The sequence below is a fragment of the Pempheris klunzingeri genome, chromosome 21 (genome assembly GCF_042242105.1).
Source record: "Pempheris klunzingeri isolate RE-2024b chromosome 21, fPemKlu1.hap1, whole genome shotgun sequence".
NCBI lineage: Eukaryota > Metazoa > Chordata > Actinopteri > Acropomatiformes > Pempheridae > Pempheris > Pempheris klunzingeri.
The window spans coordinates 11,707,737-11,723,964 of NC_092032.1; the positions used below are offsets into that span (position 1 = coordinate 11,707,737).

Sequence of the window (16,228 nt, forward strand, 5' to 3'; positions counted from 1 at the left end):
CCAAACTGACTTTTCTCCTGGATTATCAAAATGTCACTCAGCAGTATCCCCCCAAAAATACCATCCTACTTTTTCACACACTCTTAACTGCAGCGGTGCAGGATCCTATTATCTCTGGATCACACCGTCGGCTTCTATGAGAGGAGCTGACTGATGGCAAGAAACGAAAGGAATGTGAGACTGACAGTTACCTCAAAATATCAAAGGCCGCCAAGTTGTATGTACCCACCACCTATCAGACGCGAACATAGAGGCTTTGGTTCAGTTTTGCCACACACTGTCAGCTTCATATGATGCGGAATTTGTGGATGGTCTCATTGATTTCAAACTCAACCCGCCCTCTCTGAATTTAGATGTTCATGAGGCTTTGCTGCTGCTGAAAAACAGTCACACTGTGAGTCTAACAAGCTAAATCAGGAGACTCTGTACAAGCCACCATGCTAAGAGGAGTGAGAACTTTCCAGGCTCATAGTCACTTAAGTGGTTGAGTCTTACTGAGCACATTGCTTATTATCTCTCCCCTTTGAGTGTGTGGTTGGAGTGTGAGCTGCAGTGCACACAGCAATCTGGAAATGTGTTGCCACTGCAACTGTTAACAAGCATTGCTAATGCGTTAGTAGCCTATACGATTATCCACGAAGACATCAAGCAGGCACACAGCAACATGGACATGCCATTGGATACATCTCTATTGCTATATGACAAAATCCAGCAGCAGTGTTTTGTTCCTGGTTTGGTTCACTAAACGTTGCACCCCAATGGCTGGTTACTGCTGTTTACTCTAGCTGTTTCACACTGGGCAGATAAGGTACAGTTGGCTTATCTGGGCTTATTTGTTGCAAAAATGTGCTGTGTTTTATATGGGTGTATATGAGAGCAGTACAGAGCCAGAAAGTTGTGTTTTGAGCAAGCGTTGTGCAAGCTTGTGAGCCGGCTTACTCTGAGATATTGACAGTTTGAGCGCCTGTGGTGTGTTCCTGATGGTCAGAGGGGTTTGACATTCATTAAATCTGAATGCTTTGCAACATGGGTAGTTATGAGAAAAGAAATTTCAATAAACTAGGAGCTTGCAGCTATATTTACATGGTCCACTGACTCTTTGCATGGCATAATGGTAGTGTTTGTTTCCTTGAATTGATTCATAATTCCCCATGTCCTCTAATTTCATCAAGATTATCCTTTTCTTCCTTTTAAAATGTAATGCTTGTTGCAGATGTTAAATGCTCTCTGTAATTGGTGCATTTTGTTATTACAGCTTTTCTATTTTTGAGCTGATACTGGAGCTCCCAAACATTTGGTTAAATCCATTTAAAAATCGTAAACAATTCTAAGTCAGTTTGCTCCATTATTATTTTGAAGATCTGAAGAAAAATGTTTCTTCTGTTTATATTTCTTTTTCATGTGCAGAGATCTATCAAGGATACCTGCGAATCAGTAGTTTTCTTAAAGGAAGCTCTGAAATAGAGATGCAGATTTTAAGCAGTTAATTTAACTGATCCTCTGCCGTGTTATGGTCAATAATTATTTAATAATCAAAGACGTAGAATGTAAACTTTCTCAACCATGTAGAAAGACAGCAGAAGTCCTTTTGTTGTACACAATCACATTCAGTATCTATGACTATTCTTGACTATTATCAATCATTAATGTCATGATTAAGAAATGTTTCTGATTCATACATGGTGTTTTTGCTCCACTGTTGTTGCTGATTTTATCACGACATTATACAAACCACATTGTTTGGCAGGTTTAATAAATAACTGTGGCAAAACATTTTTCCATCCAAGGTCAAGTAAATCTTTAATAAAAGCTACTCACAGACAAAATCAACAAGAGTTTGCAAGCTGTTCTTTTGCATCAAACCCAAGGCCACTGCCTGCATCGGCCACCTTTTCTAAAGAGTTGGCAAACCAGACAGGGAAGCCAATGGGACAAATGTACCTCCGATCATTAAGGATGGCGAACACATGCTCCTCCATGATAAGCTGCACCATCGTCGCCACATGCTCAGCCATGATAAGCACCGGGCTATAAGTGATCCCGTTTGTTAATTAAGGTTTTTACCATGACTCCCTAAAGACCCACGCAGCCTGCCCAAAATATGAAGTGCGGGAGCTGAGCTGTCAGGGCAAACCTCGGACGTTTGCACACTTACTGAATAATAAAAGCTTCCTTGATTTGTGTATCTGACAACCTTTTTACCAGCATCCTTCATATTCCTGACAGGGACTTATCAACCCAGTAGTTGAAATCAGGCAATTTTATTCAGATTTCCATGCAGCAGAGGCACACCAGGTAACGTGCTGATGAAACTTGCAGGCATTGCTGGGGATGAGAAAGTGTAAATGAGGGAAGAGGTGGACGCCGTCAGCTGCATTTTTATGTCCCCTTTATTCGTCAGGGTGCTGTAAATGTTTCACTACATGAGGCTTTTTCACTATTTGACTTATCCTGAAATCAGATATGTGTGCATGTATGTGTGCAGTTCAGTTAAAATTCTTAATAGTGGGAAGGACATCCATAACTTCTTCCACAGTGGAGCTACAAATAAATGTAGACCAGAGAAGACAGACTACACTCCGATAGACAGGCAGACGTGCTGTGTGGCAGTGTCTCCCTCTCTAGTCTATTGTAATAATGAATATTTACATTATTTATTAATCCATTGATTATTAAAGTTTGAGAAAGTAATGATAAAAATCCATGGAGAGTTCTCAGCCCAAGATGACGTTTTCAGATAGCTTTTGTCTGAATAACAGCACGAAACCCAAAGAGATTGAAGGTACAGTAATGAAAACTTGAGAAAAGCAGCAGGTGTATCATATTTGAGAGGTAGAGGAGCAGGAGTTTGGTCTTTTTGCAAGATAAATTAGTGATTTAAAAGACTAATTCATTATCAGTAGTTGTTGTCATCTCCTGTCTCAGCACTCGACAGATAGAATAGGCTGTATATGCTGTATATGTGTTAAAAAGTACAGTAGGTGTGCCCTGAACAAAAAGGGTGGGGCCCGTGCCTGGTTTCTGTCTCGTTTCTCCCCTCCAGACTAAGTGCAGACACTTAAGCTGCTTGTAACCCCAAAGGTTGACTGGTATTCAGATAATGAGCAGTGGAGTAGTCAACATGGCAGGGCCAGTGCTCGCTCTGAAAGCATAAATAATCCTTTTATCTATACGGAGGAGATGGTTTAGAATTTAGGGGAAGAGTCTGGGTTTCTTTTCGTTCCACTTTTTTATTTATTTTCTTACACTGATACCTCCATACATAATACATTATTTTTTTCCACTGATGCCTTCTCCAGTCCCGGGACAGGTGATAAATTAATTATATGGCAAACAGACGAAGCGAATGAAGAGAAACCCTCCGCTCTCTCTCTTCCTCTCTGTTTCTTTCTCATCTCATGGTGCTTGTATTTATTTGTAATATCTCGTATTGCTCTATCATCTGTATTCATCCAAGGAAAGCTGGTACCGAGCAAATAATACATCACCATTGCTGAGGGGGGTGGAGAGTGGAAGGGGCAGTTAAGGGCAGTGAGTAGGAAGGTGGTGATGCTCAGAGGAAATTAGCTTACGAAATGATTTTAACCTCTTTGAAAATATGGAGTATAGCTGACATATTGTAGTATGTATACGAAATATTATGTAAGTAAAGTAAAGAAGAGATTTAGTTGTGATGTCTGACATGGAGCACCTTTTTGAAGTTAAGCATGCTGGGACCTAAATGAGGGCAGGTTGGATGAGGAAGGGCACTGTGTCTGAATGAGTTGAGGAAGCTGCAGTTGATAGGACAGGTATTTGTTATTAATCTCCAGTTTGTGCTGGACAATAATAATAACCCCAGTTCAGAGAAAAGAAAGGGCAATTCATAGTGTTAAAGCAGAAGAGTGCCAAATGTTGTATCAGCAGTGGAGTTATTAAACATGAATTAATATCAGTAACAAAGCCAACAGCTGAGTAATCAAGGCCTTGTGGAGGCCGAGTGCTTTGTGACTTTTTGGCTAGAAAATCAGAGCCTTGCTTCAGCCATGGGAGTGAGACCGTTGATTAGACACAGACTTATGCAAGTACAAGTGAGGGGGTTGGTTGGACACACAGATGTAACACACACACATGTATGCATGCACGCACACATGAGCGCACATGCGATTAGGTAGCCCAGACAACCTCTGACAATGTTGCCTTCTTCCCCTCCAAATGTAATTGCTGCTGTGCAACCTTTTCTGTGAGCTCGCACAATAGAAATGTCAGGGGTCTGATTTTTCTCAGGCTCTCTGTGGTGGTCCCAGCTGCCCTGTGATTATCTGCGCTTGGTAGGAGGTGGAGGTGGACACCTACACATAGATTCATCCTCAGATTAGCCAGCCTTAGCGGCACAGAGCTACAGTCTAGTCCTTATTGTTAGGCCTGTGTACATTATCCTAATACAGTCTGCTCTCAAAATGCCTCTGCTAGATTAATGAATACAACAGAGAAGTAATAGTGTTTACAGCCTGGATAATGGGGTCAATGTTGGACTCAGGATGTAGATAATACTTAACTTTTTACACCTTGCACCATCATGAAGCCACAGTTAATGCCCACCTGAGTCCTGAGGCTCATCTTTTTGTTTCCTCACTTTATTTCTCTTATCCTGTCCCGCCAAGCATACAACTTTTTTTTTCACTGCCAGTGGTCAATATCTAGAGACACACAGTCACTGCGGGCACCGTACTGTAGCAATCGAGCACGGGACTGAATTTTAGCTGATTGCTGCGTATGGAGTGGTTAAAGCCAACCATGGGATCTATGCCAGATGCAGATGGGCTCTAAGCTCTTTGAAATGGAAATGCTGCTGCAGGAAGCGGGATGCCCTTTCTCAGTCTCCAGCTCCTCGCTCAGATGATGGAACCTGAGTCAGAGAATGACCTCTGACCTCTCCTCTGTGTGTGTGTGTGTGTATGTGTGTGTGTGTGTGTGTGTGTGTGTGTGGAGAGAGAGATTGTTGCAAGCCCATTAGGGAGGCATTTGTCTCATCATATTGCAGATTTTTGACCCACCCAAAAGTCAGGAAGTAATTAAGATGCATTGAATTCCTTTGCATTTCTCCTTCTCTATGCCCTTGCCTTTCTTTCCTCTATTCATTCTCTGTTCTCTGGAGGAATTTTAATCCAAAAGGCCACATACAGAAAGAACCAAAACATGTCTCACTACAGTGTCAAAATGAGAACTAGCATACAGCTCCCCTCTAGTAACCCTGTAATATGAGCTCTCACACACACGCATACAGCACGTGGACACAAACCTTGGAGCTGGCGAGAGTCAGGTTTATATAGCTGATTTGTTTTGGAAGCCAGCCTTGTCCTTGTCCCTGCTTTCTTTCGCTCTCTCCCTGCTCTCTCCTCTCTCTCTGTCTGAGCCCGCTGTCCCCTCCCAGCGAGCTGTTTTCTTGCTGCTGGTCTTGTGACGTATTGCAGAGCATCTCTAGAGAGCTGTCTGTTTATCTCTGTCCCTCCCGCCATTGGAGCAGCTGTGTGGAGGCTCTGCTGTGTCTTAATTGATGACATGTTAGAGCTCTCATGAGATATTCGGTGTGTGCATGCACATTAAGTGTGTGTGTGTGTGTGTGTGTGTGTGTGTGTGTGTGTGTGTGTGTGTGTGTGTGTGTGTGTGTGTGTGTGTGTGTGTGTGTGTGTGTGTGTGTGTGTGTGTGTGTGTGTGTGTGTGTGTGTGTGTGTGTGTGTATGTTTGATTGTGATTCTACGTGTGAACATCTTGCTGGCAGAATGTCTGCTTATTGAATTAGTGTTGATCCAACAGCTTTAGTCAGCAAGAATATTTGCCCAGGTGTGTGCAGCCTCCAAGGCTTGTCATTACATGGCTCGACGGGCTGTACGCACTGTTCATGTCTACTCTGGTGATGATACCCTTCAGTTAAGCATCGGACGGGCTTTGGTGAGAGATATCTTCTCTCGTTTTCCAACCTTTTAATAGATAAGGTATAAGGCTTGTTCGGGGCATTTTAAGTAAATATCTGTAATATTACTTTGTTTATTGTAGTCCATTGCACTGCATGTCGTTTTGTACACTTAAAAACCAAGGACCTATTCCTGACCCACAGCTTTACAAGAGGACTGCAGGGCTGCATGAACAAATAAATAGCAGCAAGGTATTTTAAATGAAGTGTCCACACTGACAGCATGCGTCACTGAGTGGAGCAAGCAGCATCCCCTTGGTTTGAAATAATGGTTGCTTTGCCTCTATGTCAACAACATAGATTTGTGTTTGTGTATGCTTGGGATGAAAATTTAAACGCTGTCCAAACACATTGACACTGACATTTCACACTAACACTATACGAAAGTTGCGATGCAGGCTTTATTTTTTTCATGGCAATCAAGCTATCAAGTGTAACACAATTTGGTTGGTTCACAAATATATTGGTGCCCTACTTTAGGCTAAAAGTGCTGCTGTGTTATAGACCTGTATTATCTATAAACAAGAATGAATTTGCAGCTACTGCAACCACAGACACTAATGCACCCCTCCCACTCAGGACCCACTCATAGACTACTATACTAGGGATTAAAAATTCCACAGGGAACCTTTTCTGTAATTCAAGAGCAGTTGTTGTGTTTCAGTTGTGTCAGAGTATCTTTTATCTGTCTGTGTAACTGTATAGTGGTCAATTGCAGTCAGCTAGAAAAAAGCCAGTTTTATAAGCATCAATAGAACGATTTCAGCACTGATTGAGGTGCAAAACAGGCTTTTTAATATTCCTCACAGACTCTTGTTCTGCGTTTAGTTCAGTTTAGTTCACTCTACCTGCACTTTCTGTCACTTCTTACCTATCACTATAGCATGGTATGGGCCCCCAGATGGACAATGTCATCACTTCACAAAACACCCTACACCTTTTATTTAGGTTAATTTAGAGAACTGAATCCTTACAATGCTCAAAATTACATCATTTTCCAAATCAGGGAAGATTCTTTGAAACCCAATTTTCTGCTAAGCATCACATACTTGCTGCACAAGTCATTACATTTGCTTAATTCACTGTTGCACCAGCACACGTTAACATCAGCCCAAACACAACCGGGGAAGAGATAGTGGCTGTGATTCTAGGGTTAACAGTCCTGGCGAGCTGGACACTCCCAGCAGGGAGCTCTGCTGCTGCTGGCTGAGGAATGCTTTGTCACGCCACTAAGGCAGGGTGGCGCCCAGAGAGGAGTTCCAAGTAAGCCTGCAAGCAACTCTCATCAGCAGTGAGAGACGGGGAGCAGGTTGTTTTGTCATGTTGCCTGAAGAAGCAGTTGGGCTTTGATGTGATACATCGTGAAAGCAGACTGTCATTATGCTTGTATGTGTTAATGGATGTTGTATTTCCTGAAATGTATCATCATGTGTTGCAGCTTCACCCCCTAGCAAACACAGCACAGCTTAGCCTCTCTATAGTTTATATTTATTCAGTGAATGTTTAATGAATATGCATGCACATATTTTAGCAACACTATTTACTTTCATCCAGATACATTAACTCAAATTTGGAGCAATAGGGTGTAAACTGCAATGCTCCAGGGATTTGGTAGTAGTTGCTTTATGTGGAGAGCACATCCTCATTCACTTGGCTCAGATTCTCCTCCAGATATTTGAGGGATTTGAACTGGTAACCCTGCCACAATCCTGCTTCCAACCTTTAGCTCAGGGTTCACAAATACTTCCCTTGCTGATTCATCAGTCTTATCTACTACAGCTGCACATTTGCATCCCAAGAGGCTGACTACACCATTGTGCACTTGATATCTAAGCCATGATCAGCTTTTGCTGTAGCTCAGTCTAAGTGTGATTGAAGGGATCACTGATAAGCCCCTTTGAAACATGCAATGTATAAAGCACTGCAGAAACCTGTGTCTGCTCACTGTCAAGTTCAGGGTTTGAGTGTGATGCTGCCGTCTCTCAGTCTGGATCATGCTGTGTTTATCTTAGCTTCTCAGGCACACAGTGTCACCTGAAGCAGCGAGGTTGTTGTGTCTGTCTCTCTCAAACTACCAGCTTTCCTCCTCATAGGATTTCAGTAGCTCTCACTTACACTTGTGGTTCGCAGTCTTGATACACCCCAGTACTGCACTAATCACATGTTTACTATTCATGCTCATTTTTTCCATTCAAGTGCAACATTGTAGCTGTGCTCCATCATGCTGACAGAGGTGGCACTTGGTTGTTTTGCGTGAGCTGACTTCAGGCTGAGGCGCTGAAGCTTTTCTCTAGCTGTCGTCATCATCTCATGCATTTTTCACAGGCGTCCGTGTTGTGTAGGTGTCGTATATCAGAATTTGTTTTCCTGTGGTACCTAGGCTATTGTGTTCGCTTTAATAAGTCTGCCACTATGTGCAGTGCTGTCCAATTAAACCAATAAAACATATGGCTCTAAGGAGGATATGATCCTTAATGGTTGGCAGCATTGACTCAGCAACTTTCATGTGTGTGATGGTATCAAGACAAGCCGAGGTTGCAGGGCTGAATGTTTTCTGAAATTCAGGAAGCATTTTATTTCCCCATCAGAGGGACAAAGGTGGTAAATTCTGTAGCTGCTATAATGTCATTTGGCTGTGAGGGAAGTACCTGACTGAAGTGCGTGTCTATACCCAGCTGCATTCATGCATTTCCATTTTGTACTCTTGCCGGCTCTCAGAAATCTCCCACTGCTCACTCCCGTCTTTATCCAGGCTTGGAGACTGCAGTCACTCCAGAGCAGAGTGGAGAAATGATTAGCCAGCTTTTGACTGACCTTCTCCACAGCTCAGAGGCAGCTTTAGGGGGTCCGTGAATAGATGACAACCTCAGGGTATGTCGGACTCTGTAAAAACTGAAACCAAAGTAAAGGACTCACACTTACAAAGTATGTGCACTGACTTTGACTAGGCCTGGATTGGTTAGCTGGCGTTTGTGGACTTTGCTGCTCAAGTAACAGCAGCAGTAGTCCAATGCAATAATACACCAGAGAAATGGGAGATTTTGACATCTAACCCAGTTGTCTCTTGATAATAAAAGAAAAGTTAAATGTCTGCATTTGGCGGGCATTTATGCTCATGTAATGTCTAACTGTCATCTAGTGTTAAGATGTGGGTCAAAGTCAAGGGAAGAGGAAAAAGTACCTTGAATACAAGGGAAATGGTTGAGGTGGTTCAGGGCTTAGCATGCTGCTCTCATACATTATGGAGCTCTCAAAGGCTTTGTGTTGAGGTCTGGTCAGGGCTATAGCTCCCAGGAGAGCGGGATGGCTCCATCTAATGTACCTGGTCAGTGAAATAGGTGACTTATGTATACCCACTGGGGTCTGGTAAAAGCAGTGTTTCAGCCTCAGCGATTTTAGGGGAGCATGCTGAGGGCCAGTAATCCTATTTGCACCTGCTGAGGCAGCAACACAGCATTGATACTAATGAGCAAAAGCCTGTAATTCAGTATTAGGTATTATGATTAAATAATCATAGCAGTTTATTCTCATTAAAATGCATTAAATCAATTTGTTTCGAGAGTTTCTTTGAGGCAAGTGGAATGATTGTCATATTTTCACAAAATTGTTTCAACTTCTTATGAAATATGTTTTTAAGATGTAACAGGAGAATAAAGGATGCCTGGAGACACCAATATTGGGCTTTGCAAGAGTCTGTTTCTTATTTTCAAAGTTTCACTAGTTGATTCACAACAACCCCTCAGTGGGCCACTAGTGTTTTTCATGTGGACTATTTCCATTGAAAAGTGTTGAGCCACTGGGCTTCATGTGCCACACTGTCGTCCTGTGTGACAGCAGTGTGGAGGAGGTTTTACCCACTCCACTGAACTACTGCTGCTGTTGTTGTTTCTCCTTTGATTATACCAGGGCCTTGGGAGAAACCGGGGCACAGAACACGGCGTCTTCAAGGTCAGCAGTGTTTAGTATGACTGCTGCAGAGCTGAGGTTGAGGCAGAGTAGCGATGGGTAAATAAGTGACAAAGGGGCTGCTATTTCTGGGCTCAGGATGGCCTGCACAGAAGAAATTCCAAGCTTGTATTCAACCAGCTATTTCTGTTCAAAAAGCAACCAACTGGAATACCACAGAACACCAGAAATATGTCAGGGCTCCCGTGCTTATGAATTTTTTAGCCAGTATTTGGTTTATTTTGGGATATCTATCTGACTATGATTAGCTGTTATGCGACGTTTCTCCATGTCTGCCACGTGGAAAATGCTAACTTAAATTACTCGTGGTTTAAAAAAATAAATGTTAATGAATAAATAGTTGTTTATATCTGCATGTGAGTGTGTTTCAGTCCCACTCAGCTGTCTTTGCCTGCCTCCCGGCATATGTCTGGTCTGCATAACTGTGTGTTTGTTTTGAAGCCGGTAGCTGGCAGACCAGTTGTGATTCCACAGCTTTCATTTGCGGCTCATGTCCCAAGAGTATCCAGCACTTATATATCTGTTCTTTGTCATCACCAACACCACCCGCCGTTGCCATGGCTTCACTGTTCAGATCCTGGGGTGACAATTCTTCATCAACACTCCTGACACGCTGAGCTAATTATCTGATGGTTACTTGCGTGGTCAATATGACAATCCCCACCCCTCCCATCAAACTGTCTGCTTGTGTGCTCGCCTGCCCGTCTTCTTGTTTGACTTGTGTGTCTATTTGCATTAAACTTATAACCCGGTGCTTCAGAAATCACATGATGTGAAGCTGATACTAAAAGCGGAATCGCCTGGTTCAGTGCGGGTTTGCAGTTTCACATCCTCAGAGACCTCTAAAGTCCCGCTGTAACTTTTATATTACGGACTACAGAGCAGGAGATGTGCAGACACTAAGCAGAGCCGGAGAGCCGCAGACACAGAGCTTTGTCTTTGACCGTAGTGTGCAATACAGTGATATTACACTACCTCTCTCTGGGGTCCAGCTCTATGATGTTGGGCTTTTGTCAAGCAGTCTAACGAAAGTGAAAGGGCAGCTCAGAGAGATAAAGGATCAGACTGTGCTGATTATTCACTTTGGTGATAAAACTCTGGGGCTGATTGGTTGTCAGGAAAGTCTCAAAGTTTGAAGGGAATACACCGAGCGAGAGCATTACACTGATGAATATGCATGAGTATCAGAATACATTATTCAGGATAGAGATAATTAGGTTGAAATAAGTAGTCAATTAATGGATTAGTTGATCAACAACAGAAATTGATTAATTACTGAAGCCGTTTATCAAGCAAAAATGTAAAACATTTACTAGTTGCAGCTCAAATATGAAAGATTGCAGCTTTTCTCTGCTTGACATCATTGTAAATTTCGTCCTGTTTTTTCTTTTTTTTTTTTTACTGTTTGTCAGACCAAATAAGTAATTCTGTGATATCACCTTAAATTTGAAATTCAGACATGCATTTTCAAGTTTTTTTTTTTGATATTTTACGTATTATAACAAACATTTTTTGTAGAATAAACGTTTTATGTCTTTATGATAACAAACAAGTCACAGATTAATCAATAATAAAGGTAATTGGTTGATAAGTGGTTGGACTATATATTTGGTACAGATCTAGTTTATAGGCACATACCATTTAAGTGAACACTTCTTGCTTAGAAACCAGACATTATTCATACAATTATGGCTTTAAGTATCAGATTTTACCTGGAAGAAAATAGAAATGTGCAGTGACACAACTGCGATGATCCGCTCAAGAGAAAACTGCTTAGAATAAACACAATATGATGAGAAGTTTTCCAAAAGAAAATCCAAAAACAAAAAATGTCACAGCTAATAGGAAATCAGTTGTCATCATTACAACAGTTTGATTTTTTTTTTTGGCTCTGTCTTCTATCTGATGCTTCACACACTCTGACTGCATCAGTCTGTCGGCTTGAGCTGGAAGTTCCATTCATTTCCGACTGAATGCTGCATATCCGGCCTACTGTGCAGCATTTCAGGTCAAGCATTTATTTATCCATCATGTTTCAAATTCCCTGCACATGTAAGAAATGTTGGAATACCTGCTATTGTTTCAGCCACTGGAAATGTCATCTTGTTTGAACTGTAATCATCATTAGATTAATTGATGGTTAATTAAAGCTAAAACAACTGGTTCATTTTTAAGTTAGAATACTAAAAATTAGATGGTTTCAGCTTATCAAAAGTGAATATTTGCTGGTTTCTTAGTCATCTATCTCTCTCACTCTCATCAAGTCACAGCACAGAACTGGAAGATAGACGAGACTTGGGTCAAGGGTCCACAATCCCGTTCAGTCTGTCTCCAAATAATGACAAGAAAAGATGATAAGTGCTTTGATCTTGTGTCAGATCTGGATCCTCAGGGACTCTGACACGAGTCCTGGAGGCCAGTAGTGACCGCATTTATGTAACGGATGTATAAATTAGCATCAGATAGTTCCAAATCAAAAACGACACTTGGCTTTGCTTCGTCTACTCATGACTGTTTCCCCTCATGGATAGTACAGTAAAACACGGTTGAAACCAGCCTTAATTTAATTCCATGGAGTTTTAAGTGCTAGATATTCTTGCCAAGTAGATTTCTTTGAAAGGACTGTTAGCCTTTCAGCAGTGAAATAATTGGGCTGTCATTGCATTACTGAGGTTTTTCCCAACCGTCACAGGGTGGTGCATTTATGGGAGGACTCGCCGATTGCCACTGTGTTTTAAAAAGCTTCCTCATTGAAGCCCCCCCTTTAATGTCTAGTACCAATTGGCTTCTCTTTCGCTCTTTCTGTCTCTATTTCTGTCTCTCCGTCTCTCTCATATCCCTCCCTCTGTGTGTCTGTCTCTGTTTTTCCTGCTCTTCTGTGCCAGTGCTCAGCAAGTTCATACAACTGCTTTCATGCCTAGAGATCTGTGAAATAAACACAAATGTTGGCCTAGCTCACGGACATGGCGCAGAGTGAATAATGATTACATTTCTGGGGCTGAGCTGCAGCTGAGGCAATACATTAACCAGGCTCCTCCCTGCTCCCCTGGTCGGACGTCAACAAGACCATCACCATGACAACAAATAAAAGAAAAAAAGAAAAGAAAACACACTGCACACCGTTTCTGTTTGAATGCCTTTAATGCAAAAGTGTCTGAAAACTCGCTCTCGAGTACAAAACATGTCAGATTTGTGCATGTTAAGTGTCAGCGCTGTACAGCATGTAGCATAATCCTCTGGGAGGGAAACTGGTGGCTGCACACACACACACACACACACACACACACACACACACACACACACACACACACACACACACACACACACACACACACACACACACACACACACACGGAGCTTCAGCTTCCTAAAAGGCTCTGAAAAACATCATCTGATCTAATATGCAAACCCTTAAGTTGTCCATTCAGGAGTTTTTTAGAGAAGAATCTCTAAAAACAAAAACGCCCTTCATAAATAAGTCGAATCCTCTGTGCTGCCAGGCCTGAGACCCGCTCTAGTCCCCGTGGTATCATTAGCTGAGCAAAATATGGCAGAATTTACATTACCCAAGGCTCAAACTTTAAACGAATTTAACGTCTGTCTTTTTTTTTTCTGATTTCAGAGGAAATCAAAGAGGAATCAGAAAAATTAAGGTAAGCAATTGATTTATTACATAACACAATAAGGCATCTGGGGTTTGTCTCCTTCTGCACGCCCTGACGCTGTGAAATTCATGGCTCAACTGCGAGCCTCTCTGTTGCTTTCTCCTGCGTTCAAGCTAGTAAAGGAGATTAGAACTGTGTGTGTGTGTGTGAGTGTGTGTGTATCTGTGGGAGTGTGTGCGTGTGTGAGTGTAGCCTCTAGTGTGTTTTTGTTTGTGTCTCTCTGCCTGGCCTGTTCCCAAAAGCCCCTTGCCTTCTCATTAATGGCTTTCTTCACGAACCCCTGCCTAATGCTGGACTTGTTTTTGAGAGAGAGAGTGTGTGTGTGTGTGTGTGTGTGTGCGCGCGCACATTTAGTGTGCTCGTGTATGGGCTGCCAAGTAATGTGGGCTTTGGAATGAAACGTAGCATGAGTGCCACCTCTCCTCTTCCCCGTCTTTTCTTCCTCCTGCAGTTTCTTCTTTATTTCCCTCTCACATTTTTATCCCTCACTGTTTCCCCTCTCACACACTGTCTCTCCCTCCCTCCCTCCCTCCGTCCTCCCCTCACTGCCCATTATTTCTCTCCAGCTTTTCCATTCTCTCCAAATTCAAATAACCAGTAACCAACTCCATTTAAATTTTGCCCCTAAGGGTAGTACTTCTAGATCAAAGATAGATAGATAGATGTGGAAGCTGTATGCGGCCACACCCAGCTACAAACACTGCTGCTTTTGGATTCATCTCAGGTATTTAGGTACTTTACAACTCTCTCCTATTTCTCTTGTTGTATAGTCACAATAGTCTCACAGTTCCACTCAGGAATACAAATATATTTTTTATGTAAGCCTGCAGTCCTTTTTAATTTTGTTCTCTTTGTGCAGTCATTCTGTCTCATATGAGGCCAGATTTAACAGGAACATCTTTAAGATTTCCACAGAATGTGTACAACAGTATATATGATTTTATATCGCAATAGAAATATGTTTTGATATAATGGATTTTCTGTAAATTCAATTGAGAAACCATTTACACAGTAGATAAAAGGGACCAAATGGTTAAGTTTGCTCAGTTGTCACGGATCAGTAGGTATTCAAACTGTCCTTATTCTGTGCGCTTATAGGACTAATCATCCATGTTGGAAGTACAGTTAAAGAAATTGTTTTGCATTTTGGTAAATGGCTTTCTTCATCCTACAATCCCTGCTAAAGTAATTATCAAGTTATCTTTTGTTAATTTTCTCCATGCAAAAATCACAGTGTAACTGCTATTTCTAAGGTCAAGGATGAACTGTCCAGCTCAACATTAAAGATGCATGTCAATATTACTATAACCAAGTACCAGATGGCATTTAATCATTGATCATGATATCGATGGTATGCTGATTTACTGCCATACAAGTCTGTCTCCGCTTCCATGACAAGCTTCAAATGAAGCTCCCCAGTAATGGCACCAGGGAGGAGTAGACGTAGTCCTCGCTGTCTGACTAAAACCCAGTTAATGGCCATATTATGTTTTATAAGCAGGCTAAGTCTGACGTTGGGCTGATTATTAGGGAAAGAGCAGGCCAGCTGACATTAAGCAGGGAGTCCAGGAATAAGCCAGAGGAGAAGAGCTCCCTGCAGACACACAGCACAATAGCTGAGAGAGATGGGACTGGGTCAGGCCATACAGACGGAGTGGATGCTCTTTGCTGAATCACAGCACCACTTTGATGTTGTTGTCCGAAAGTGTTTGAAAATTATGAGAGGGCTATTAAACAGATTCCCATTTTTTCTAAATTTGTGTTTATTTGTAATGTGGATTATAGCCTCTCTAATTCCTCTTTAATTTGGGCTACTTAATGCCTATTTCTGCTTTTGTTTTCAGATAGCTCTTGTCCTACTTTTTTGTTCCCCTCCCTTACTAAGCTCTTCGCTCTTCCTCCCCTTTTCTATTTCTCTCTGTGATCTCTTGATCTCTTTCTAATTCCTCTTTAATTCATGCTACTCGATGCTTGTTTCCCTTTTTGTTTTCAAATAGCTCCCTTTATAATATCTTCTCTCCCTTCCCTTCCTTTACAAGGCACTTCATCCTTCCCCTCTCTTCCTCTGTTACTCTCTATGAATGTGCCCCGCTATGCTCAGTGAGGTCGTCCCTCTGAAAAGAGCTGAAGTCATCCTTTTTCATTGCCAAGACATAAACAATGCAACCCCTCCCTCTCTATCTGTCTCCCTCCCTCCCTCCCTTTCTCTGTTCGTCTCTTATTCCAGCAAGTGCAGCCTGGGTGTGGTGGTTGTGCTGTAGACACATGGCTGCTGAAGGCGATGGTCCATATTTTATGTCTACGTCTCTGGTCTTTAAGAAATCTGAAAAAAATAGCCTCATCGTCTGATTTAAGATTTAGTCAGAGGCCAAGAGATGCTTTGTCAGCATGAACACAAGTCTGAGCCTGAATAACAAACCTCTGGGATTAGAACCCCTCCCTGGGAGAGATCAAATGAAAAATTTGAAGCGGTCTTGCACAACATTAAATTCAGCGTAATAAATATTTTGTTACTCTGCATTTTCCCTGAGTAATAGGATTCAGCACATTTACTGTCCCATTACAACTGGGGATAAGAGGAGGTTGTTCTGTACAGTGAAACATGCCATTGTTTGCACTCACTTTTTCATGCACTGTTACTCAT

The 16,228-nt window shown here is 42.0% G+C and overlaps 1 protein-coding gene across 2 annotated transcripts in view; it reads left to right on the top strand.

Annotated features, from left to right (window-relative positions):
* Positions 1 to 16,228, top strand: part of arfgef1 (ADP-ribosylation factor guanine nucleotide-exchange factor 1 (brefeldin A-inhibited)) — a 48,254-nt gene that overhangs the window by 3,171 nt on the left and 28,855 nt on the right. For both annotated transcript variants that reach the window (XM_070852632.1, XM_070852633.1), the window contains exon 2: positions 13,542 to 13,572. In XM_070852632.1, the coding sequence (XP_070708733.1) occupies positions 13,542 to 13,572 (31 nt within the window). The remainder of the gene's footprint in view (positions 1 to 13,541; positions 13,573 to 16,228) is intronic.